Consider the following 27,892-nt stretch of genomic DNA (forward strand, 5'->3'; position numbering starts at 1 on the left):
ATCCCTGGGTAGGGAAGATCCCCTGGAGAAGGAAATGACAACCTGCTCCAGTATTCTTGTCTGGAGAATTCCATGGACAGAGGAGACTTTTGGGCTACAGTTAATGAAGTCGCAGAAGAGTCGGACACAACTGAGCGACCAAACACCAGCAGCAAGGTGCTTGAGAGCAGATGAAATTTTTACACTTCCTTTTTATATTTCCTTTAACACCTGCTGAAGGGGACAACCTGGTAATATATATGTTTTTTACTATTGCTGTTTGCTGATATAAAACTTATCTCTTTCCCTCAAGCGTTTACCTGAAAAATATTTACTATTCTCTTGTGATTTAAGTCAATTGCCAGATAATGCACTTTTTTTGCTGATTCTCAGAGCACAAGTGTTTAGGCAGCATTTCTGGTTAGGTCTGTTCACTCAGTCATTCAATCACACATTCATTCACGCAACCGACCAGCATTTACAGATCATAATGCAGCTGTCTTAAAGAGAACCAAAACAACAAAGTTTTTAAAGAATTACCAGAACTTTTATTTTTGCTTTAGTTTTATTAAAAAAATAAATATGTCATAAAGCTTTTTTTTTTTTCCTTTAGGGAGAAAAAAAAGGAACAAGTTTCATAAAACCAAATAAGCAACAGTAAGATGTCTTAACTTGAAAAAGATTGGGAATTACTGGTTTACAAGTTACAACTGAATGAAAGGGCAACTATACCAGCCTCAGCTGGCTATTTCATGCCAATGGCAGCAAACAAAAAGATCAACGAGGGCAAAATAAATAACTGTGTGGAAGCCCTGGTAAGTGCTTAAACAGGCCAAGTCACTGAGACATCAGGATAGATAGATCTTGCTTAGAACAACACAGAAGTTCCTGAAGAGTTGTGTATAAATGAAATAACTGCAAACATACGAGGAGAGCTTGGAGTCTGAAAGAATTCCATAGTGAATTCTTTCGTGAACAACCACTTCCACTTTTGTAAATCCAGGTCTGTTTGCTTTGCTTAAGGCAAAGTACACTGAGCGGCTACCTCTCGGCTCAGGTAGCGGCCCGGTCTCCTAACACTGCTCCCGCCTGGCCACTGGCACAATTTCCAAGTCTGTGTTTCTGTGAAGTAGTGTAAGATACAGAGTTGACCGGGGAACCCAGCTACATCTGGCGAAGCAGGCAGAGGGGTGGGGGTCCACGTTTAACAATATTTCCATGTCAACAAATACTTTTTTGAGATCTACTTTGTGCAAAGTACAGTAATAAACTCTAACCAATTCAGTTACAGATGTATTCTTTCTCTAAAACCTTCAGTCAGGGTCTACGTCTAGAACCCTAAAAGTAATACTTTTAATTCTCAAGACTGGCTTTAACCAAATCAGGTGCCCAACTCCTTCAAACTGGGGTGGATGATAATGAGAGACTGAGTTTTCTAAGGCTGAAGTTTAACATAAGAACCACATTTTATATAACTAGTTAATGAAAAATTTTGCTGGTGACAAATTTTTCAAATGGTTCCTTTTTCCTCTTACTTTCTCTAAACAGAACTGAGTTCTCAGGCAAACTCTGCAGAACAGTTAAAGTCATTGATGCTCTGTGGTTGGGTGACATATTTCAGTCCTACTGATAGAAACAGAAATTTCTTTCCACCCACCAGAATGCCATCAACTCATCCTACACCACAGCAGCAGTGCTTTGGACAGAGTAAATATGGTGCTACTAGTTCCAGTCAGTTTTAATCTTTGTAAATGAACTGGATCCTCACATTTGCTCACAGCCTCCATTTGGCCAAACTTCTACCAGGCTTAAGCCACATTTAGCTAGGCTGTCTGTTTCTTTATAAAAGCGCTTCTAATAACATTGCGGCCTATGATGTACAGGTGTGAGTGAAAAGAGTGTGCAATCCTAGTCTTTCCCACACTGAGCACGCGAACAACAATTAGTAAGTAATTAAAGAATAAGTGGTCATTTTAAAACTTGTGTTTTTCTTAAAAAATTTTTTTTCACTTTCTAGCACTTAAAAAAATGGTCTTAAAACTGCCCTATTTCCAATGCTGTTCCCTACTCTGCCCACCCATCCAAAACCTGCTACAAATGCTGGATTGAGTTTGTACAAATAATTTAGCAGTACCAAGATTTTTCAAATGGAAACAGTGTTACTGACTTCTTCATATTGGATAACAAAATAAGGGTAACTCTGGTCGTCATTAAAAATGACAAAAATCTGAGGCTCAAAGAAATTATCGACACAAGAGTCATACAGGTCACTGGTGACGCTGCCGGGGTTGACAGGAGGGGGCCTTCTCATGCCGTGACTGCCCATAGTGTATCTGCCAGTTAGCACTTTAGCCAGAAACATGAAATGGACTCCTTTGGAGGACTTCTTAGAAAAGTTATGAGAGTAGCTTGCCTTCTTTGCAAAGTAACTGCCCTGTCCAAACATTGTAGCATGCTTTCCACAGACTCGAGGGTCAAAGTTGTGCTTGCAGATCCCATCTACCACATCCTGGGATGTTCCATGAAATAAATGTCTCTCATTTATTATTCTGTCACGGCCAAACATTTTCCGGTTCATATATTCCTTTTTCCTAAAGCAAAAAGTAGACAGGGAATTCAAAAAAAGGAAGGTATAGATGAGTTTAATAAGCATGATGTTCTCTTTATGGTTTCAATGGGGAGGAAATGTTAACGTAGCCATCAAGGGCAAAAATATCATCAAAGATCATACTGCAAGTTTAAACTTCTCTTTTGCACAGCAGACAAAAGCCCTTTCCCTCTCTGCTCCACCAACCATTTGTTCACTTGCTCTTTCATTTCAAATCTAGCTCTCATAGCTTACCTTCTCAGGGTGACTTCCTTACCTAATTCCACCAACCTGAAAGTCTCTCAATTCTGAGGTTCCTCAAATCTACCAGCAAGCTCCCCCACACCGAATTACATTAATTTGTGGCTGACTTGAAATACAGCATCATAAAGTGATCAATAACAAGGCCTCTGGTGCTAGCCTGCCTGGGTTCAAATTCCAGCACCATATCTTATTAGCTGTATGACCTGTGGCAAGTTACCGAACTTTTCTGTGACTCAGTTTTCTTTCTGTAAAATGCAGACTATAATAATCCTACTTGGAAGGTCTGTTATGAGAATTATGAGTTAATATATGAAAAAATGAGACATTAAGTTCTATATGCAAGTCTTTACTATTATGTTCTGCATTTATCATTAACTACATCAAGAAAACCTCTTTTGAACTTTTCATATTGCTGACTCACCTTTTATATTTCTCCCAAAGAAACTGATTTTGGACTCTCAATATTTGCAAAATTCTATATTTAAACTCAGGCACAGTCTTATGAAAAAGATTATAGATGATTCGGTAACTTTTGTCCTCTGCAGAAACAGGCACTTGAATGAAGTCCTGAGAAGGATGCATATAAACCCAAGTTTCAGGGTAAAAGTTTGCTGAGGTGACCCCATCTGGGCAGATGATCTGTGATGAGGAGGTTGCTTCAAGAGGTGGAGGAGCCTGTGTGGGAACACCACCAAGTGTCCTGGAAGGGAGAGGGAGGAATGTCCATGTAAACCTCAGCATAAGTCCAACTCACATTACAGTGCTCTAACACTATAATCTGAATAGCTTAAATGAATGTCTAAAAACAACTGGCCTATACTCCAATATAAAAGTTTAAAAAATTATAGAAAATGCTATCAATTAAAGGAAAGAAAAAACCTTAGCGTGAACACTGTACAGATAACCTATTATTAGTTCCCCCCCGGCTTCCTTATGGAGAAAACTCTGGAATGTACTGCTGCAAGGCAAGCAAGCAAGCACCAATTTATAAATATCTTTCCTTTCTGAGTCCTGGATTCCTCTTTTGCCTATATAGTTACACTCCATTTCAAGGTAACAACAATTTGTATGTGTTCCTCAAACTTTGTTGTACTAAGCAGAAAACATATCACTACTAAAGGCTACTTAGATGGGGAAGCATAGTGAATGGAGACAGTGAGGCAGGTGGGTAAGAGGGAGCTTACAGGGAGATGACAGAAAATATTTTTTTTTTAAAATGTCTTTTTATAAAAATAAACAGATCATGGGTTTGGTATCAAAAGAAAAGTTGACATTTGGCATTTTCTTCAGTTTTAAATATCACATATAACAACAAAACCATCAATATAATTCAAATTTTATAGCTTTAGATGTGCTTAAGATAGAGCTAATTACCTTAAGCCCTAGATACCAGAATATCCTTGAACCGTAAGTTTAGGTCTGTTACTCTAAAGGATGAGTTTAGACAAGCAGTTACTTATTCCTGCCTGATTACATGATTTAAATCCTATTTCTTGGCCGTTTTCAAAATATAGCAAAAGGAAATAAGCAGAGATAAAGGGAATCCTAACCCTGACACTCAGATTCAGGGCAAAGAAAGCCTGCCAGTTGTCTTCTGGAGCATTTTCACAAAGACCTGACAGACTCCTCCAGAGCCTTCCTTGCCTGGTACATTTTTCTGAAGAGAGGCCCCACTGCTTTAATCAAATTCTGACAGGTATGTAACTCCTTAAAAAGCCGTCACTATTCTAGAGGAATGTCAGGAAACACAGACTATAATCTCCTTATTTTTAGCTGTTCCCTCTATTTCTGCTCTGTGAAGAGTCTAAGTCCTAACCCACCAGGTTTACCAGTATTGTTAGGGGTTGATGTTACCAACAGAGGTTTCTGGGTTGAAGGAGGAAGGTAAGATTCTCCCAACCACTCTGCCCAAAATAGGTTACAGGCTGTCACAGCTGTACTGAAAACCTGGCACTGACAACAGAAGAGACGGTTCCTCTTCCTTCTGCTACCATTCCTGCCTGGAAATCAGTTCACAAAATGAAAGCTTCATATACAGCTCATGGGTATTCCAATGGACACATTGCAAGCTTCCTACATACCTATCCTTCTCTAGGGAGCCAGAGTCAGTCAAAGGCTATGGAGCATATACTCAAGGACCTCTGAAGAATGAATTCTCCTAATCTAAGGTCACCGTTTATCACTCTCCTTCCTTCCTCTGGCCATTCTGAAAAACATTTCCTAACTTCAGTGATGAAGTAAAAATTAATTTTGTCCTTTTTGGGAGGGGTCCCTAATGTCCTGGAGCTAATGCCTGATGATCTGAGGTGGAGCTGCTATAATAATCATAAAAATAAGGTGCACAATAAATGTAATGTGCTTGAATCATCCAGAAACCTTCCTCTAACCCCTAGTCTGTGGAAAAACTGTCTTCCATGGAACCCGTCCCTGGTGCCAGAAAGGCTGAGGAGCGCTACTCTGTGGGTCTCAGGCCTTATCAAGACCATGAGGTGACTGCACAGGACAGATGTCCTGTCAGTTGAAATGGACTTCCGAACTTTGAAAGCTGGTATTTGTGTGTTTAGCTCAAGTATTCCAAGAATATTCAAGAGTAAGATTTTTACTAGCCCTATTAAAAACCAGCAAGCACATGGAAAAAAATTTAACTGAGAAACATCAGCTAAACTTGACTGTGGTAATAATTCTGCAATATATATAAAGTCATTATGCTGTGCACTTTCAACTTATACAGTGTTTTATGTCAATTATGTTAATAAAACTGGAAGGGGGAAAAGGCAGGGAAACCCTTTAAAAAGAGCCAGCTTTGCAGGAAATTCACTCCCACCTCCCTACTCTAGCATTCCCAATTCTTAGGTATCTCTGATACGCTGATAGTTACAGCCTTTTTGACACCCATGATTTTCTTGGAAGCTTTGCACTTACTAACACTTCAAAACAAAACTTTCAAAAAAAAAAAAAAACCACACACAAAACTTTCTTCCTGACTAAGACCATGGTCTCTCTAAAATCCACTTCTGAAATCTGACTTTTGGAATTGGTCCTTCTCCTTTCTCTCCCCTCTAGGCCAGCCCCGGACTCTAGAGCAGACAGGAACTCGATGGCTGCATGCACCATCACACCCTGGTGAACTTGCTGCTACTCTACTCTTTTCCTGTTGAAATGTCTGCATGATCTGTTTGATTTGCTAAGCTCTACTTTTTACCTGATGATTACTGTTCCAGATAAGAAGACTAAAATAGGAAAGTTTGAAAAGGAAAAGAGTGACTTTCTTTGCCAAAAATAGGAAGGCCATATTTGTGGTATTAACTCTACTACTGCTCACAGCAGTTTTACAGCTCATACTTCTACAAAACAAGCCTAAGTTTAAAAAAAGGTGAAGGGAAGGGCATTCCATAATTGCTAGTCTTAGGATCGAAACAAATCAATTTTCACTCTTCTGTAAAACTCTCCCCACATCGCAGCACTGAACGAGCATTCCTCCTCTCACACAGAAGCCGCATCGTGCTTGACTGGCCCAGCACGCCAGGCTGCGGGTCTCCCTGATGAGCCCCACTGTCTCACAGTCTGTTCCTAGCTGCCCGGCGCTGGCACTGTCTCAGCTGTGCTAGCGCAATTACAGAACGGCGTTTTTACTAGTTTCTAAAAAAAGAAGAAGAAAAAAAAAAACCACAGGGTAAAATTTTCACACCTAAACTAAGAAGAAAGCACATGTTTACCTCAAGTTTAGAAACATATATTTCTTAAATCTGCCTTACTAACAAACTGCTTTTAGGTACTGAGCATTTCAAGGATTTTTGTTTAAATTTTGTTTTTAATGTTTCCATCGCAATCTCAGAATTAGAATCATTAAGACTACCATAATGATATGCAAAAAACACACTTTGGACTTGAAATAAACTACTAGTAAGAATATAAGATGCCAACCACTATTACCCTAGATCTCCCCAGTTCATAAAACCAAGTAAACCTAGCTGTATTTTAAAAATCAAGCTCTAAATATGATCTATCTGACTAGAGTAGATAATGATTTCCCTAGAGACACTACCTCTCGGAGATGGCCTTGCTAATGGCAACGTGCCCCAGCTTTAGCCATCAATGGAGATGTGCCAGTAGGCTCTCCAGAGGAAAAAAAAAATGGCACTGGGGGAACTGGAAGGAGAGCTCCCCTTTAATTCAGAAGTTTGAGCTCAGTCTCAAACCTAAAAGTATGACAGGTACTTTTAATGAGTGTTACAGGAAAATGGGCCTTACTGAGCAAATGAGAATGCAAATTGCTTGAAAAGGTGAATTCGCTCCATGCAAGTTCACTGAAGGGAGATGAATGGAGAACACTACCTTGAGGGACAATCTCTACTTGCCAAGGCAGTTTATGGGCTAGAAAATAGTCCCATAACTTGGAAGGGTATCTCAATCTTCCATGAAAGAGGCAAATGCAAACACTGACTTAATCTAGATAGAACTACTTTTAGTTGTGGAAAAATGTTTACTTTGCTTTCTAGTCCAAAAAAATGCAAGAGGATGCTCACTCTTTTAGTGCTGGGTTAATTACAGCTCATCTGAACTCTATTTTTGAAAGAATTAAACCTAAAGAATAACTCAATTTTACATTTTAGATAATCAAGTTAGTCTTTTAAAGTCTTTTGGGCATTTAAAAGTTGTACGTTTACATAAAATGGAGGGTGAGAATTTCTGCTGGACACATACTGTAAATATGGAAGCAGTATAAAACAGGAACGGAAAAGGGGTCTCCTTTTTATTTCTCTTCTGAAGAATGAGTTGTGGAGAATGTAGTGGTTGTTCCACATCATAAATCGGACTTCTTTCAAACCTCGAGAGTTGGCTTCTTCAATCAATCGAATAACAGACTATGGAGGAGGAAACAGAAGGTAAAGAAAAATCAGCAAGTTAAAAAAGCAATAGACAGTCACTATAAGATAGGAAACATGTTAATGTAACAAAAGGTAAAAATAGTTAACTTTGCTATTAACATCAGAAGAGCACCAAAAAGTACAGTGAATCAAATTACTTCGTGTTATATGCAGGAATTTTATTTTTTTCTAAGATGCAGAACAGAAAGATGCTTCCATGGATTTCCCACCTTATGAAACGTGAAAGGTTAGTCTATCCTAATTAGAGGCCTTATAAATGTCCTGGAGATTTTATTGTTTCTATTCCTTAAGAGAGTTTCAGAAGAGGATTAAAGATGGTAGTACATACTGCTCACATAAATCAATTACATTCCAAACCCAAGAAACCTCTCAAGAGGAAAAACACAGGGACAGTCCAACTACATTGGACTATCCAAATATACTTTAAACAGCCTCTTATTCTCTTCGGGAGATACCAGATACTAGTGACTACTTAAGAATAAGAAATTTTAACTCAATATTGTGTTTTATACTAATTAACATATTAGGTTGTTTTCTTTTGCTATTTCCTTATCTAAGGTAGATAAGTCAGTTCTCCCTTTTTGTAATGCTGGAAATGAATTTAATCAATTAAAGAAGTCAGATCTCTGGAATGTGAAATTAATCTTTAAATCCATTTTGGGGCAATTAATTGTGACTCAGAATTCTCATTCAGAGGCAAAGTAAACTACCATCATTTTAAAACCTCACTGTGTAATTGATGAACTATTCTTACCATCTCAGACTAAGGATACCTATGCACTTGTGATATAATTTTAAATGACTGATTTGCTTGACCACAGTTCAATAAACATTTTCAAGTACTTCTTCCAGGGGCATAAGGGCAATTGTTTTCCCCAGTCTTCTAAAATGCTAATAGTTTAACACATGATCCAATCACCAGGAGCCAGATATAGTCAAAAGTTACACTAGTGCTCATCTCATTAAAATTACTCCAAAGTTGGCACTGAGTCTGAGTACTTATCACAGTAAATACTTGGTCCCTATTGTAATAAGACACCGGGAAAAGCATTTTCTCTCTGATAACAATGGTATTCCATTTACGGGCTCCAGGAAATTAATGGGAAAAAAATACATTTCCAGAAAAATCAAGAGAGAAAAGTATTATTCATTGTCAACAAGGCAATATCCAAAAGCTCTTTGGTTTGTGGTTCTATCTAGCCATCATCAGAAAGGAACAGTGAAAGACAAAAAAATTTAAATGCACTTTTTGGAAAAATACTCTGTAAATACCTCAGGATACTCCCTCCATCCAAAGTGGTCCCTACAGAAGAATTTCCAGACTGTGTGGTAAATAGAGTTGACATTGCTAGAGGGTGGTGTGGACAGCCTTCGTAGTTGGTCAAATTCAGCTGTTTCATACACATTCATGGCATTCAAATCTGCCCAAAATTCTTGTCCTCTAAAAAGACCCAAGAAAAAATGAACTGTTAATATCAGTATATTTGCAAAACAGAAATACCGAAACATAGCATATGACATTACAAATATCTAGTATAGTATATTGTAGAATTTTCAAAGCTTGTTTTGTTTGCAGTAAAAAGATATCATTGTGAGTGGTTTCCCCATTTCCTTTATGTCTTTTCTTAACAAGACCAAAATGTCCAAGCCATGGAGCAGGAATTGATTCTATCCTACAGCATTACTGGCCTGAACCAATCAACATAGTCCTGGCTCTTCCCACCACAGGAGGATAAGCCAAACCTGGTCTCAACCAATTAGGGGGTCAGCTCTAGGATGAAGCTGACATGGAAAGCAGAGAGAGAAAAGAAACTTCTCTTGAAGCCTGTCTTTTTTTCAGAGGCATCACAACAGGAATATACAATATTGCCTGATGAAAGATAGGAAAAACTAAATGACCTCAGATGAGACAAGTACTGCTAATCTACCTAACATCAATATCATCTTTTATCCTGTGGGTGGAAAATAAAAAAGGTTGACAAAATATGATGAGAAAAAATAGACTGGATTATCATAACGTTCAGCATGAGAATAGTTCTGTCATTTTGATATATGGTCTGCTGCTGCTGCATCCATACTTTATTGGGGAGGGGGAGTTCCCACTATATAAATCAGAATCACTTAAATTTATAAAGGGTGGTACAAAAAATTTGTGTTTCTTTTTTAATGGGACTTCATCTACTGTTTGACTCATCTGAACCATTAATGGCAAAATGTTCATTTTTCTTTTTGTATATATTTCAAAATTTCCCTAAGAAAATATAACATCACAGCTATAAGCAGAGTGACTAAGTTTTTAAATGCATTATTTTATTCTTTCCACCACAGATTTCTAAACGAATGTCTTTAACACACATCCAGATACTCCAGATCCAGTGGCACTCACAACTGGCTCATATGAAATCCAGGTGTTTGGACAGATATTCCCAATAACTGACATGCTTTCTTGTAATTAGGATTTTGAAAAGGGTATGAATTTTGACCTATGGGTTTTGTTGGTTACTGTGAAACTCCAGACTCTGCTCTTGGAACACTTGTTTCAAGGACTGTTAAATAGGTACTCTGCGCAAAAAAACATTCTGTGGTCAAGTCTGAAAAAGTTGTCTACACAGAGTTAAACAATTTACTTACTGCAGCTACTCCTCTGTCCCTTAAATATGTGAAGGTAGAGACTGAAGTATCAATACCATGGTGAGGGCTAGAAAGTACTCTTCCAAACCTATGACAATACTCTCCCTTTTACCATGAATACCTATTAACATCTCTCACTAAACACCGCTGGCAAATGTGAGGGAGAGAAAATATTTTCTACCCTCCACCCCAATGTTCATAATTTGTGAATTAGCTTCTCTTTGGGAAAAAAACAAACCAAAACCAAAAACTCAAAGTCATATACCAACTGATGTGGCCATGGAGCACATAACTTGTAAAAAGCAGTTATGTTCCTTTAAAAATTCCTAAAGAGCTTCCCCAAACCCTAATTTCTTGCTTAATTTCAAGTGAGGATTAGAATGCCTAATTTCATCCTAACTAGCAGAATGTAGTCTTAAAAGGAACATATAATTTTCAGTGTGAAATGCGAAGACAATAAAATGCAGTTTATATCATATTTGAACACTACTTTGTTTAAAATTATTTATGGTAAATAGGAATACGTAATCCAGAATTTAAAAAAAATGTTTCTGGGAAATTCTACAAAAAAGAAAAACACTGAAAACTGGAACTCCTATACTGAAATTAAACTTCACATCAAGTTACTTTAAACAATTTTCCCTTAATTTTAGGAGACTCTGATGTTATCGAGTGGAGAGATATTAACCTCTTTCTTCCTCTTAAGATCACTTCCAGTTTCTAAACAGATTTTCCTGCTTTAAGTTTATTTCCCAGTAACTATTCCCAATTATGAGTCAACAAATCCTCAGTATTTTCTTTATGGAATTCTTAGTATTGCAGTTAATATGTTAACATACATTATACTATAAACAGCCAATGCTTTTTGCCGTCCAGATTTTATTCTGGACATCTCTCTAGCAATTTCTGTTTACGCCTATATTATTAAGACTTCATAATGATTTGCATGAGAAAGACATCTAAAACTGCAGCTTTTGCTACATTCTCTGAGCACTTCAGTCTTTTGGGCATTATGAAATTTCTATGACAAATCCTAATTTACTACAATCAACTGTTCTGTGGATTGATGTATCAAAATACTATTTTAGCTCTACTTGATTTTCAATATGCTTTTCTAGAGTTGACAGGGACAAAATAACAAATTTGAAAAACATTAAATTATCTTTTTATAAGATTAATTTTACCACCTGCTCTCCCTTAAACAGGGAATGCTTAAAAAATCCAAAGCCAAGAGTTTTTATTCTCTTCAATCTGCATCAGTATAAAATTCATCCAACACGAAAGCCAAATGTTCAACATTCACCACTCTTATCAAACCATTGTTTTGTATTATCAGAAACCAGTTATGAGTCGTGTGTATGGAAATGGTGATGGTGGGCTGTTTTAGGGAATACACAAAGAATCAAACAGATGTAGTCCCTGGCTTCAAGACAGAAAAAACTAACAAAATCTATCACCAAAGAAGCAGTACATCTGCCTATCTAACACAAGTACATTCTGGGAATGAGAAGACAAAGCAAAGGCGTGCAGCATTATGGGAGAGGTGGTGCCTACTGCTCCAGGAATGGATAAAGGTAAAGAAAATAACACGCTTTACAGTATCAATCCAAGATAGCTTTCTGTAAGAGAAAGAATTTTAGCAACAGTTTAATAGGAAATAGGGATTCCTCGGTAGTTCAGACAGTAAAGAATCTGCCTACAATGCAGGAAACCTGGGTTCGATCCCTAGGTTGGGAAGATCCCCTGGAGACAGGAATGACAATCCACTCCAGTATTCTTGCCTAAAGAATCCCAAGGACAGAGGAGCCCGGTAGGCTATAGTCGACAGGATCAGAGTCAGACATGACTAAGTAACCTAACACTTCAACAGGAAATAATTACCAGAAAGTGAAGGTTATATGGAAGAAAAAAGTTCTTCAAGCGTTTTGCTTGAAGGGTAGGGACAGGGAATAACAGGGCCAACGTTGGAAAAGGAAACCTTCTCAACAGGGATACGTAAGAGATAAGAAAATGTGAACAGCATACTACAAGGCACAGTGCGAGATGTCAGGCTAAGGAGGCAAGTCTAGGGTCTCAGAGCCTTAAATAAAGGTTGGAATTTAGACTGTTGAGCAGATGGAGGTAAAAGGTCAAAGTGGTCAATACAGGATGTGTATTAACTGAGCAACAGAGACAGTGCTAGAGATGGGGCTGGAGAGAGGAGAGACAGGGCTTCCTAAAAGCAGGATGCAGTCATCCTGGCAGAAGGGAACCCTGTCTGACTTAAAGACAGCCTGACTGAGGGATGGCCAGAGAAGAGTGAGAATGGGAGGCAGCCACTGAGCAGTATGCTTTAGATTTAGTTAAATGTATCATGTGGCTGAATCAATCCATCTGGACTCACCCAAAATAAAACTTTATCACAACAAATTAGAAAAAAAAAAACAAAAACCATTGTGAGCCAATGGCTGAATTTTGCTTTAATGGGAAGAAGGAGAGTGGACTATAGAAATATTAACAATTCTGTGTCAACATGCTTCACCAAACACACCAGCACACATACCAATCTAAGAATTTTGCAAAATTAAAAATTCTGAAGAGAACACCCATTCTCATAATTTCGATGCTTACTAACAATGACTCTCTTTCCACTCAACAAATATCTTGACATACCAACATTTCCAACATATATTATCAACACACAGAGTACCAACACCCATACCATCATTTGTTCTAGAATGTGTATGTCAGATACTAAAAAGTACAAAGGGCCTGCAATATAAATGATAGAATGTAATGTAATGGAAACCAAAACTATTAAATAAATAGTTGCTGAATAAAACAGAAATTAGGACACAATCTCTTTGTTGGATAAATAGTTCTTGGGATTATGCATTTGGGAGCTCAGGAGAATGTAACCATTTTAGGCAATTTCTCTATTTACAAATTGTTCAAAACCAAGAAAGAAATGTGACAACAAACGTAATCATAAGTGGACACAATGATTAAGTGCTGGGCTATGGCCAGGCTAAGAAGATGAAAATGGTAAAATGCCCAAAAGTCAGTGGGGAAAGACAAGCAAGCCCTGTGGCGCAGTGTGAAGTGTGGCACAGAGGTGGTCTGGGAGCAATCCAGAGGCCTCACTGCTGGGAAAAGGGTCACGAAGGTGGTCAAGGGACGTGTCCCAGAGTAGGTGAAACACGAGCCAAGTCTGGCCAGCCAGCAGGCAGACCATGAGAGGCAGGACACCACATGCAGAGTGACTGACACGTGCAGAAGCCAACCAAGCGCCGCTCAAGCAATCCAGAGCAAGCAGCACATGCAGTTCATGTGGGAGGTCAGGGTGTCTGTGTGTGTGAGCAGGATGATAACAGATAAGCCTGAACTGAACAGGTTGGCTGGGGCCAGATAATGAAGAGCTTTGTGTGCTGGGTTAAGAGGTTAGGACTTGATTCTGTGGGCTACAGGAATCACCGGTGGATTTCAACAAGGGTCAGATTTGCCTTTTATAAAGGTCACTCCAACAGCAGTGGTAGGAAGGGCAGATTTGTTTATCTTGGTAGAGAGAGGTGGGGGAGGGGTGGAGATAGGCACTTATTTGCTAAATATTTATTAGCATGTTTATTATAAATATTTATTATTCTATACTTAGCCATCTATAACTACTAACGTGCAAATGAGACAAATTATGGCAGAGAACTGAGGAGGCAACAATGGGGACGATTTGAGAGTATTTAAGAGTTAGGCTAACTGCATGGAGGGGCTGAAAGGAGTGGAAGGAGTCCAGGATGTGTCCCACGTTTCAGATCTGGTGACTGGATTAATGGTGCCATTAAATGAGACTAGAATCACAGAAGATGGAACACATTTAAGTAGGAAGATGATGCAAATAAGATATAGAACTCAGACTTTAGTAAACGTCAGGTAAGTCAAGTTTTCTGGACCTTACTCTGTACAGTTTTAACTAGATGAGTTAGACTTCGGAATCTTGGCTTCCTGCCTATAAAAGTTAACTGGTTTCTACAAGGATAAACCTGTGACCTCAAACTAATCAACACCCACCCTAATCAGCTGGATTAACCAGACACAATTATTTATTACTATGATATAAAGGGAAAATGTCGCCCCCAGCTGAAGGTCACGATGAGAGAAGAATAAAGATCAAATGCAGTATCGAGAGTTATTTAGGCTTCTTCTGCTACAGACTTGAGACAGGCATGACAGATGGGGTATGTTTGCTGCTGCTAAAGAAATTTCACAGGCGCACGAAATATAGCTGGCTTTTGATACCTGGCTTTGATGTTTCCAGGAACTCATTTAGCAGTGCTGGAATATCTGGCAGCTTATAGATTCCTTCAAATATGTTACAAGGTGATGAGAATCAAAGCCATGGCATATATAATACCAAAATACACTGTGAAAGCAGTTTAGTTATTAAACTTCAGAGGACTATGTACTCTTTCTGCTTTAGAAGCATAATAACTGTCATTTATTCTGTCACTAATTAAGATTTTTGCTAACACTGACTTGAATACATAGCAGGAAGTTATTTGGGAAGGCAATAAAAATGATCTATCTTTGTATGTTGCCTACATACAAAGCAACATCTTTCACTGTTTACCAGAGGTTAAATTTCTCTACTTCTACACTATGACTTTGGGTCCTGGTAACAACTGGGTTTTCCCCCTTGGTATCCAGAAGTAGTTGTAAATACAGACATACCTACAAATCAGAACTCAGAGTTTTGTTTTGCTTTTATTTTAATGTTACTTTGTGTATGACCCTCAGTAGTTATAAGCAAGCTAAGAATCAAATGTTGACTTGCAATTAAATCTGCCCACCTCTAAGGAGACCCTGACTTATTCAAGGCAGGATTGCTGAGACTTAGAGCACCCTGTAAAACAATTAACATTAAACCTGGATGATATATTTACCTCAAAAGATTTTGGGGTAGGTAAAAATATTCCCCACTTTAAGATTCAATGGGGCTTCGAGTGTCCAGGGATCAACTTTCTTAGAGCAAACTTCTAGCTGTGTGTGCTGCACTCTTGGTCCCTCCTAGGACATCTTGGAAACAGGTGAATGAGGAGGCAGTAAGTTAATGAGTGGATTTATCTGTGTGCTAAACCACATGCTTGATTTACAAATTGTCAGACATCTAATCTGTGGTGTTAAAGTGATTCTAGAAGTGAACACAGTGAAATAAAAATGAGAGGATAAGAAATAGGAGAAAAAAGCCAGGCAGGTAGGTTGTCTCTATGAAAGGATACCTTGTTTTTTAAGTTTTTATAATTCTATATTATCCAAAAGCATGTGGGGAACTAAACAGACACCTAAGAGTTTATTCTCAAAGAACTCTGTACTAGGACATGGCCCAGATCTGAGTACACCTAAGTGTTTCCTAAATCCCTAACAAATCATAAGTCCTCTCTACCTCAGGCAACCCCTGAAAGCAAATTACAATAGCTACCTGAGGAAGAGAACCTACTAAAACACTGTTATGTTGGGCTTTTTTGTTTTAATTACAAAACTATCAGTTCAAAGCAAATAATGCAGAAGAACTTTTTAATAATATGTGGATAAGCCTAAAATCTTTCATAAATAAAAATTATATTCTGAGATCAGAAGATCTCGCAGCTATCTATTTATGGAGGCATGGGCCTAAATTTCACACCCTGAAGACATCAAAAATGTCATATAGCCTTAACTTTTATCCCAGTTCAGTCACATATCCTGAGACTCTCAGAAGGTAACTTAAGTGAGACATCTCAACCATGGCCTGAAGAGGAAGTGAAACAATTTCTATAAGAACAGCTGGGATAGGAAACATATAGCACATTGAAAAGAAATGTATCATGTCTTATACTACCTTAAATTATGTAGTTATTGCTTTTTATGAAGATTAGTAAATATCCCCTTGTCAAGTGAAATATTTTTAAAACAGAGAGGTTTTTAATCTCAAAGTAGAAAACAAAAAATGTCTGCCATGTACTCAACTGATTAAGTTCTGTGGCTAGGAAATCTGACAATAAAGTAGGCTGAATTATATTTACTTATAAAACTTTTCTACATAATTATAAAATCAATTGTATGCAAACTGATTAAAAATAATTGTTTTCAAATAACGTCAACTTAGTACTTGTTTACTCATCAATGAAACACTAATTATAAATAATCATAAAATTTATCTCCTAGTAGCCCCTAGTAAGGTACAGTTTGTTAGCTTATTTCTGAATTGACTTTCAAATTTATAAATAACTCCTTTAAAGAAAGGTTTTTTATTTAAAATTTTGCATATAGCTGATTCACTTTGTTGTGTAGCAGAAATTAACACAATACTGTAAAACATTTAAACTCCAATAAAAAAATAAAATTTTGCCTTTTCCCCCAGTTAGTACAGACAAACTAATTGATAAATGACCAAAGTAAAAATTAATTTTTAGCAACAAATTAATTGTGGAACACTTTACGTAAGTGGCATTATTTACTGATGAGTGGCAGCATCTGGACGATCCTAACATCAGAAAGCAAAGTTCCTTCTGTTTCACATCCTCTGCCCTCCATTCAAGGATGTCTTTCTTTTATTACCTTGGAAGGCAAATTTAGTATTTCTCCTGTGCTTATTTTTATTCTTGCAATGCCTGGAAATGAAAGAGCGAAGCCAGGTGACAGTCAGAAACCAAAGACCAACCGCAGCAGGAAATTATTTAGAGTAGTTTGTGCCATTTGCCCTCCCTACGCCCAGATCAGCTGCAGGAACTGTGAAGATCACAGGGTTCAGGCAAGATTCTGAAAGTTCACTGCAAGCAAAGTTCACTCTTGGATCCTACCCCTGCCATTCTTCACTGACTATTCAGTGCTGGTAAAAAGTCAGAGCAAAGAAAATCACACACACTTTATGGCTATATGTCAAATGAGAAGGTAACAGTTTAAGAAGCTCTTAATCCAAAAAGGGGAAAAAATTAATGAAGAGAAATTCCTGTAAATGTGGCTTAAACTATTTTCTAATCATTATGAGAAGTGCTAGGTTTCAACATAAGACTATTCACAAATCCTTCCTTATGCTCAGAGGCAACAGCACCAAAACAAATGATATCTATTTGCATACAGAATACAAACTTCCCAAACTCTTTCTCAGACAACTTAAGTCACAAGGGATTCTAATGCACTCCTTACACATTTTGTGGTACACACATTCACAAATCACTGGTTTCTGTAGAACATGAAACCGAACAGTTGCTCTAACATTCTCACTCTCATAACATGCTTATCCTTTCATTGTGATGACCATGCAAAGATTCTTTACTGGTCAAGTGGGTGTTACCAGTAAGTAAACAGCACGGAGCAGAGAAGACCGAGGAGACAGACATATTTTGCTGTGTGGTCACAGCAAACAGGAGGGCTTAGTTAACTCCCTTCTGCGCTTGTCTTAGCAACAGCAATTGGCTAGGTCAGCAAGGCAAACTGGAATTTTCATAATCAGAAGTTTATTAATATAATCAACTTTCTAAAATGAGCTCCTGCTCACAGAATTAGTCATATTTATTTAGCACAACACTACAATACTATTTTTTGCGCAAATCAAATATAAATCAAACTACCAAGCTCAATAAGTGGAATTTATTTTTACATAAAATCCTTCATTTTTGAAGATCTCAAAATATATCTCAGAAACTATCCCTTATAACTTCAAATCCTCCTATTAACAAGGAATTAATCTACATTAGAAATTTGAGGCTTTCAGCTAATGTGTTGGGGATTGGGCTGGATTATGTTTAACACTTACAGGGATTTTAAATAGAGGCGAGTTTGTGCAGCATGATCCCTGGTCCCTAGAAAGCACTGCCATAAATAATCTATGAATATAAAAATAACATTTTGTTTTGTTACGGGAGTCCCTTCATATCTAAAACCATTGACTTGTTTGCTCCTAGAAATGGTGAACTTTAATTAGAAATATTTTATTCTTCTGTACAGTTTCTGCTGACGGTGTTGCAAAGTGCAGTTCACCTCAAGATCTTAAGCTATTACCTACGGATTTCAAGCCCAGAGTGAAACACAAAATGGCTCAACCTTCAGCACTCTGGTATCTTCCAAAGATACAACCGTCATTCATATTCACTTCCTTTTAGCTTAATATTCTCAGATTTATTTAAAAGAGAAACTCTACTGCACTTACAAAGGGAGTTTCTTATAAAACTTACCAATGTCCAATCTGAACCAGCCTTACAAAAAGTTTTTCCAGAAAAACCAAGAATCATCTTGTAACTCAAAAATAAGCTTTCCTTTCGCAAGAAGGCAAGTGCAACTAACAGGATACTGGTAATTATCAAAGGGTACTGACCTAGGTTAAGAGGATCTCAGGTCCTAATTTTAAATGTGAAAAAAGTTATTTTTTTGACAAAGGATGTAGAATCTGGTGGTCTCAAATCAGGGGATAAGATACAAGAGGCCACAGGAAAACAGTCACAATCTTACATGGTTGCATTTTATTCAAATTCCCTAAGTAGGCAAGGTTTGTAAGGGTTACCTACTGCTTCACACCTTTTAGAAATAGTCCCCAAACCCAATATGAAACTAAGAATCACTAAGATCAAAGATGCACCCAGAAGAAATTTATGAATTTACCTTTGCTTTATGGTAGAATGCAAAGCTAGAATCTAGAAATTCTAGTCTAACAATAGGGAGTAGTTTTACAGGAACAGAGTAATCACTCAAAAGTTGCATTTTCTGCACGTTCACATATGCAGAATGAAGTTTTAAATGTTGAATGGAATTATTTTTTCTATTTACAATAAAAAGTAAAAGCTTTAGAGTCAACTCAACGAGAAAATGTATAATGTATCATGCAATTATTTTTAGGAACTATCAGATAACCTCGTAACTTATTTCCCCAACTGTCTGATTTAAAAGTTACACATCTTTGCTCTCTACAAGATCCATTTTCTTAACCATGAATATATCAGGAATAGACTGACCCCAACCTGAAGCCAGGTGACAGCTGCTTCAAAAAGTCTAATCTGCTTACTGACAAAACCAGAAAGGGAATAAATGAATGATTGCTATTGATTCCCATGAAGGCTCTACACAGACCCAGTAACTTCCCTGGATTAGTATAGACAGAAGCCAATTAGCTTTATTTCATATGTAAATAGCATCATAAAGAGGTACAGAAAATAATTCATTGGATTGCTTTCTCCTTAAACACTAGGCACACATTTTGAAAGTCACTTCAAACACAGTTCTTGCTTATGGAGCTCTCTCTTTCTCTTCGGCAGGAATTTTTTAAATAAATTAAAACTCATCCAGCTGTGTATATTCAAGAAATACCAAAAAGTCACAAGGCATAGTAAGTTTCAGCTGTTCTCCTCTCTCTGTGTTATCAATAACACATAATGAGTTAGTTCATACATCATCACAGCTGTGCAGGCCAGAGCTAACTTGGCTAATTTAACTATTCCAGTAGAGTTCAGTCAGGAGCTTGGTCTACTTTAGATAATCCACTCTGCAAGTCATATAGAAAAGAACAGCATGTGCTCTTCATTATCACTAATAAGCAATTCTCCTTCTTTCACGCAGTTCCTGTGAAGTCTTCTAATGGTACTGTCCCTTGGACAGTTTTTTAAAAAACAGAAACAAACTTCTAAGAGCAATGAGCAATCAAAATCACTCAAAACTAATGAACTACAGCTATGACAACACTCTAGGCTTAAGCCCCAAAACTTCTTTTATCAATAAGTTTTAATTCTAAAGAAGAGAAAAGAACACTATCTTCTGACAAAAATTAACCATGGAGTCAGTGTTTGCAACTTTCTTCTTCATCCTTCCCTTTTTCAGGAAATTCAGAATTAGAAATAAGTCACTGGTCATATTTCCACCTATAGGTTACCTCCAAAATAAGGTCAGCACAGTGCCTCTTCCTTATGGGTGATAATAACTATGAGACTATTCTGGCACACTTAAAAATGAATGTAATGTGAAAACTAATGGCGATCTCAGTTGCTAAGGGGAGATTTGCACATTCTTTACAATGGTATTCTGCAGTTAGCGAGACCCCTTTAAAAGCGCTTAGTCCTGCCATTTAGTTACCATTTTCTACTCAGGATGAACGCCTAAACTGTCAGAGACTATGTTTTCTTAACGGAAAACACAACATTCGATGTTGTTTTCTTAACTGTGTATTTGGATTTGAAAATTCTCCAAAGCTCATCCTGTGTGCAAAAGAAGCCTCAGCATCTAAATATGGGGAGTTCATACATAGAACCAGTTTTCAGTTGATGTTGCAGATGTACAAAAGCAGTGAGAAAGCAAAGTAGAATAATATAATTTGGAGTGAAGGCAAAATTGGAAAAGAATAGTTACAATAATTTCATTATAATGAACCAAATAAGCACTTTTATTACTGAAATCCCATTTTTATACGTGTTTTTAGTAGCTAAGCATCTTGACTAATAGTTGGAAGGTACCTGTGAACTTATCTAGCTCAACTTTCCTTCCATTCACTCTTAAGAATAAAATGAACACTGCACATCTCATTTGAGTTAAGTTAAATGTTAAATCCATTTGCAAAAACCAAAGAATTTCATCTACACAGTTTGAAACTATGAACTCTTATCTTTGCTAGAGACGCAGAACTATGAACTTTCCCCAAGTTCCACACAATGAACTATTATGGGTATAGTATATAATAATGATTTACCAAGTCATATAAACTGAGGAAAACAAGTGGGATAAACAACTGCCATTCATTATTCCTGAATCCAGAGACTGCCAGGTTCGGCTTGGGCATATACACAGCTGAACACACACTTCCTGGTTATGTGCAATCTGCACAGATAGACCAGCTTTACAGGCCTGACCACAGAGATTAATAGCTTTAGCCAAATAATGTGGTAACCATGTGAACCTGGGCTGCTCCAGCTTGTTTGTGAATCTCTCAGCAAGGCTCAACATGCCGTTATCTGCATCTTGTTGCCAGGAAACACAACATCGCTTTGGAATACAAGGAAAACCAGGTTGCAGTGACCACAGGTCAACTTCCCAAAAACCCAATTTTTGACACTTGGCTATCTACAATCTTACATTTCTTACTGTAGTCCACGGTGAACTTCACTTTACTAGTAATTAACAATACTTTTGGCTATTTTTATCAGGGCAGGACCACTTACCACCAGTAACAATACAGTGCCAGCAATAGTAACTATAATGATAATTCTCTCAAACTTTTCCTCTCAAGTGTCAAATAAATATTTACTTCCTTAAAACTGGGTTGGAAATCAAGCACTCACTGCAACTACTTTATAACTGATCCAACAATGAATGCATATGGGCTTTCCTCTATGTCTATTTTTCAGCAAAGAAAGTTTACCAAAGGATAAAATACTCAATATGGTGTAACTCTATGGCTGATTCATATCAATGTATGACAAAACCCACTGAAATGTTGTGAAGTAATTAGCCTCCAACTAATAAAAAAAAAAAAAAAATTATATGACACCAAAAAAAAAACAAAGTAAAAAAAAAAAATACTCAATATGCTGCTGTCCTAAGAGTTCCTGGATTTTCTGGGATCAAAATACCTGTCTTGTCTTGCTCATAGTAAGAGAACATAATGTGTTGGACAATAATCCTGCTAGTTTCTTCTCAACCAATTCAAACAGACAGAAACTTAATGTACCAAGATGCTCAAGTACTCAGCAGACTGGAAATCTGCTTCATAAGAGTGAAGTGGGAGGCCACTGTTATGCACAGTTTTGCAATCTGGAGATGGAAGGATTAGAGTGGCTTTGAGAGTATATAAAATTAATTACCCTTGACATACCAATTAGAATTGCTAGCTCATAGGCAACAGAGATTTTGGACAATACCTTATTAAAAAGATTTTTAAGGCAAAATGGAAAACATTTTTCTCTCTTCCAATGCTGGCTTAAAAAAATAAGTCAAAAGTAGTCAGCTTTATTACAGGATCTAATTCTGTAATATTCTGCTACCCAAGCAGGACAGGATCTTGAGTGCATTATATTATCAAGAGAATACATTTATGATCAGGAAAACTATATTCTTGATATAAGCTTTACTTTTATCCCAAGAGGTCTTCTACATAATAATGCCTCTAAACTTCGGCTTTATATTGCTTCTCATCTTGCTCCACAGGTAGCTTTTGAAACACAAGATGCAAAATTCCAGTCTCATGATAATAAAATTGCTAAAAAGACAGACAGGTCTGTGTACTGAAATATTCAAAGAAAACCACTTACCTAATACTAAATGGGAGCAAGAGAAGTTAAACAAAGGCCAGCTTACTGTGATACCAACAATGCTCTGGCACTGTTAGAACACGGAAGGTTAACATCAAAACTAACAGAATTGGACAACATGGAAATAGTTCACTACCACCATTTGCCTTCAGACTCTCCAGACACAAGTCGTATAACTTATTAGTGAACAAAACTGACTCTCCACAAAGTTCTTCTGAACTTTTGAGTTAGGACAGTTAGCTTGTTGTAAGTCCCTTTATATTACAGGAGAAACAATTTAGGAATACAAAGATCAGTGCTTATTATACAACCATTTTTGCACTAGCAACTTTACATGTAGCAACTATTATTTCTCTATTTCCAAGTTCATTAAAGAATGCAGATGTGGGAATTTCAGTTCCCCTATCAGTGAATAATGCTTGGATATCCATACTAAAAGAATCAATTTATTTATTGAGTTGGCCAGAAAGGTCATTTGGGTTTTTCTATACAATCTTTTTTCCAAATGGTCAACCCAATATAGGTCTTGCCTACAAAAAACATGAGGATAACTGCTTTTATGCAAATGACAAATAAATATGTCCATTGGCATAGATTTTCCCTTCACTCACTGTTAAAAGACTCTTTCAGGTTTAAAAAAATACTGAGTTGTGGAACAGTTTATCTGGAAGATAAATAGAATAATAAAATTAATGGTAAAAAGCTTTAAGGAAACTAAAAAAGAAACTTGACATGTTTGGGCATAATTCAGAAGTTTGGGAGGGTCTCAGAATCATTCACAGAAAAATTTTTTGAACTATTCAAAATGAAAAGAGGGTCATGAAAATCTTCAACTACCACTACTTTCTTTTAAAAATATAGCAACTTCTGAGTGTGCAAAACTTTAAAATTAGATAAATTAAGCATTCATAATTTATAAGATTCACCACAGATTTTCTTTCAAAAGGAAGCTCTCCTGTCTGATAAAATAGTATTTGATTCACAGTATTCAATGTATATGCAAGTTCTCAGTCACACACATATTGCGCAGAGTGACATCTGAATTGTTCAAATCATAAAACCTTCATTGTTTGGTTAGATAAATAGCCTGCATTCAACTGCCATGAAAAATCAGGATAGCACATAGCCAAAAGAACAAAAGTAGAAAAAGAGGATAAAACCTGTTAGGTTACTACTAAAAGAAACCACCCTACTAAGCCTTTAGCCTTTTTACCTTCTATGATTTAACAATAACTTTAGAGTAGTTATGAATACATACCCATACTTCATTCTCATTCTATCATTTTCTGGGTTACAGTAAAATCTTTCCAAGTGCTCCTGGGAGTCATTGGATACACTCTGCCACTTTTGCGTAGTTGTCCTCTTGATCTGCCAGTGATATGGCAAGATCGTGTGGTGCTTCAAACAATCCCTGCCATAAATACAAGTGCCTTGCAAAAAGTCCATGCAAATTTCAATTCCGTTCTCTTGGTGAGTGTGGTACTGTAGCTGGTTCACCAGCTCAAACACAAGATCAAGGGAGGCCTCCTCACTTTTGTCCTGAAAGAGCTCGGTACTCAACTTGTCACTGGTGTCCAAAATGTACTGGATTGTAAAACTGTTGTCTTGGAAAACCCCTGGAACATAATCCATGACTTTGTCTATGCAGTCAGGACTAGCAGGAACATCACTTGAAACTGGGTGCAAAAGGTCAGTCTGGAAGTGCCCTGCTGTAGAATCTGCCACTGTCCCACTGATGGTTTCTGGTGGAAAGTTATGATCCTGGATTGGAACCACCTGCTCTGGAGCATCAGTGGGAGGATGGGCTTCTGGCATCTGGCCCCCAACATTTGTCCCATCAGGAATCAGGACAGACATACTGTTTTCAGTAGGTGGACACGATGTATTTATTTCCAAGGATTTCTTCACCAGAGGTTCATGTAAGCTGCTCTCTTCTGCACTCTGGTTTCTAGATCTAAAAACCCCATCAAGTGAGCCAGATTCTAACAAAGTGTTTAATATTGGCCTCAAAGACCTCAAGGTTCCAGTTCCCAACCTCTTCTGATCTTTTTTCTTAAAACAAGTCTTCAATGGAGTGATCTTCTCAGAGAGTCTCACTGGGCATGAAAATTCATCAGGAGAAGGAGGCTGCACTACACAATCTGGCTCAGGTTCGGTGGTTTCCACTTCCATGATGTGGATTAGCTCCAATTGCTCCTCAGTCTAAAAATCCTACAAGAAAAGGAAAGAAGGTCATTTCCAAGCTGACAACAACAGAATCCTTTTCATTCATCATTATGTTTTGTTTTAGTCTCTAAGTTCCTGAAATCCTTTCTCCTATACTATATTTCATCTTTACAGGTCACTTTTTAATTTTGTTGAAAATCAAGGCTCCAAAGGAGCCAAGGTTATTCAAAAGCCCACAAACAGGTAAAGATGAAAGAGACAGCATCTTCTCCACTAGGCTCCTGACATTTATTTGTGGACTTAATATAAAATGATTTGTAATTCTGCTGGGATATGAATTTTTACAGTTTAAGTCTAGGATGGAGTGGAGAGAGGGGTAGAAATACGTGCATCTATGACAGTGGGGAAACCACATCTCTATTGCTTTGTGGTTCTCTTCACAGTTGTTTATGTATCTCCTGTCTCATAAGGTGACAAAAACTGTAAAAAAAAAAAAAAGTTTGTCAAATGCAGGAAAAACTGCAAATTAACTGTGAGTGAATTTGCGGTATGAGGCTATACTCAGGAAGCAGGCTCTCAACTGAAATATTATATGGGAGAAAACCAGGAACCTGTTGAAGCACGTCTAGATGCAGAAAGTTCCAATATATTCCCCAAGGATGTTAAGGGTCTACTTTTGCAATCCCCAAAACATTACCACTAGTAGCGGAAGAATACCAGGGTTTATTTAGCAACAGAAGCTATATCAGCAACAACCACTGCACACTGTTTTAGAAACCAAACACAACTTCCTAATACAGAAAGGGGCCTCCCTGTCTTCAGAAAAGCTACATATGTGAATTAAAAAAATAGACAAATGAAGGCACAGAAAAATAACACAAGAAAACAAAACAGCAAATTTCAGGTTCCTAATGAACTACACAGGGACTTAAAAAGTGCTTTCTTTGAAGAACCAGACCCATTGAAAAAAACTAGAACTTAAAAAGCAAAGAAAACTTTGCAAAATGATGAATGGTGTCTCCTCTACAATCTAGCATTCATTAACTAATTCTGAAAATATTTACTGAGTATTATGCCAGGTGGAAAAAGGGTGGTGATGAGCAATTAATCCTCTTCTCCCTTATCCAATAGACTGAAAGAAATGTTTGCTGCAAGGGCTCATGATTTCACCAAGTATGCATCCAGGGTACAGTGCCTAGCACACTGCACACAGTGGGTGCTCCATGATATTTTCTAGCTGAATTATTGGAGAAAAAGCACCAATTAAATGGCAAGTTCCATGAGCCTTTATGGGTCAAGAAAAGCAACAAAAGGAAAAAAATTGAGTCCCCAGAAAAAAGAATACAAGATCTAATTGGAGGGATTTAGAAGTCTACATGTGTAAAAAGTGCATAATAAATCAAACTCGGAAAAATTAAACACAGTATATAACGAGGCGTTAATGCACACGGCAAGTACAAAAGAAAAGGTAGAAAAAAGAGTTCAGTGTGAGCTGGCATTGTTAGGGAAAGCTTCACGAAGAAGGAGGGACTTGACATAAGACATAAATCAACTGGAAGGCAGCCAAGCCAGGCGTTATTATTCATCATTTGGTGCTCTTGCCTTAAGGCACAATTGGCACAGATTGTGGTATTCCCTCTCCACAGCAAACCGGCCTGTGCCTTCCCCCACGCACGCACTTACACACACACACACACACACTAACCACTCCTATCACACCCAATCAAGGCAAAACAGACACGAAACCCAGTTCATTTATACGAGGGCACACACACGCCACAACTTTTCCTATTTTTGCCCTCTGTCCAACTCAGAAATAAAACCGAGAAACAGGCAGAGAACTGGAGGAGTGGCTGGAGTGAGGAAGTCACTAGAACCTAGTTCCTCAATTAGTTTGCATAACAGAAAAAAAAATAAAGATTGGAAGGACACTTCCTCCAGTCCCTCTGCCAGCGACCTACAGCTTCACCATTCACCTCACGATGCCCCCGGGTGATGCCCCGGTTCTCAGGCATTCTGCACCCCACCACCGTCGGGGAAACCGCCCCGATCCCAACTCAGGACTCCGTCTGGGCGTAGAACGACGCTCGGATCCCGGCCGGGGGTCCGAGGGACGCCTCCTGCCGGCCGCGGCGGTTTGCGCAGCTCGGCGCTCGGGATCGCACGAACTGTTCCCGGCGCAGCCGATTCGCAGCCAGATCCCGGGTGCTCCCGAGGATCCCACCCCCTCCTGCTCCTATACCCCCGGGCCAGCCTCCTCCCACCCACCCAGCGACCCCCCGCCCCGGCTGCCCTCCCCCTTTCAGAAGCCACTAGCGGCGCCTTAATTTCTTTCTTTCCTCGACCGACCTTCCCGAAAAGATTGTCCTGCGAGGCTCGGAGGACCGACCTGAGCAGAGCCGAGGAAACGCAGAGGGCGTTTCTCGGGCTGGCGGGGAGGAAGGCGAGGACTTTAAAGTTAATCTGAAAACAGCTTGCAAACTTCTGGGCTGCAGCCGTAACGCGGGTCTGCCGGAAGGCTCCCCTCAGCCGCCTCGCTCTCCCCCGCGCAGCGCGCCTCAGAACGCCAGGGGTCTGCCCGGCAGGGGCGACCGCATAGACGCGCCCCCGAGCCTCCCTTACTTAGTAGAAACGCGGAGCCGCCGGCGGCCTCGACTAAACCCAGTGTCTTACTCCAATTTATACACCTGCCAGAGACCCGAAGTGACTAGAAGTGTAAATCAATGCCATCCTAATATTGACTGGATCCAAGTGAATTCGGTACAAAAAGGTAGTCTAAACACCAATCACCCCAGATCGGTGAAAGCAGGCAGCAAGGCCGGCACCCCTTTCCGCGACCACCATCCCAGCGAGGGTTCCTCACCGGCCCCTCAGAACCGAGTCCTTTACCTGAAACGGGCTGTCTGAGAGAACGGACCACAGGCGCAGAGCCGGACGACGCTGGGTCGCAGGCAGTGTTCGCGCCGCCGGCTGGGCGCGGAGGGTGGGCTCCGGCGTCTAGGAGTCATAGGCTCGAGAAGCGGCGAGCGGCACTCGGGCCATTCTGCCGCGGGGAGCGCAGAGAGCCGCGACTGCACTCCCGAACCAGCTCGCTCGCCTGTCACCTCGAGCTCTGCTTTAAAGTGGCTTCCGGTCGCCTC

The 27,892-nt window shown here is 38.7% G+C and overlaps 1 protein-coding gene across 1 annotated transcript; it reads right to left on the reverse strand.

Annotated features, from left to right (window-relative positions):
* Nucleotides 1-504: 504 nt before the first annotated feature.
* Nucleotides 505-27,892, reverse strand: LOC122445006 (TCDD inducible poly(ADP-ribose) polymerase). The gene is made up of 6 exons (XM_043473930.1): nt 27,642-27,892; nt 23,845-24,797; nt 8,992-9,160; nt 7,535-7,695; nt 3,252-3,530; nt 505-2,570 (listed from the first exon to the last, which is right to left on the reverse strand). The coding sequence occupies exons 2-6, from the start codon at nt 24,756-24,758 to the stop codon at nt 2,123-2,125; spliced, it is 1,971 nt and encodes a 656-aa protein (XP_043329865.1). The 5' UTR covers nt 24,759-24,797; nt 27,642-27,892; the 3' UTR covers nt 505-2,122.

Source organism: Cervus canadensis, chromosome 7 (genome assembly GCF_019320065.1).
Source record: "Cervus canadensis isolate Bull #8, Minnesota chromosome 7, ASM1932006v1, whole genome shotgun sequence".
Taxonomy (NCBI): domain Eukaryota; kingdom Metazoa; phylum Chordata; class Mammalia; order Artiodactyla; family Cervidae; genus Cervus; species Cervus canadensis.

What these genes read in the sequence shown, in the direction of transcription:
- LOC122445006 (XM_043473930.1), bottom strand. Translation starts at nt 24,758, where the DNA reads ATGGAAGTGGAAACCACCGAACCTGAGCCAGATTGTGTAGTGCAGCCT. An exon ending in GATGGAGGGAGTATCCTGAG is followed by an intron (nt 7,696 to 8,991) that starts GTATTTACAGAG and finishes CCTCCTCCATAG; the next exon opens with TCTGTTATTCGATTGATTGA. An exon ending in ATACTGCTTCCATATTTACA is followed by an intron (nt 3,531 to 7,534) that starts GTATGTGTCCAG and finishes TCTCCCTTCCAG; the next exon opens with GACACTTGGTGGTGTTCCCA.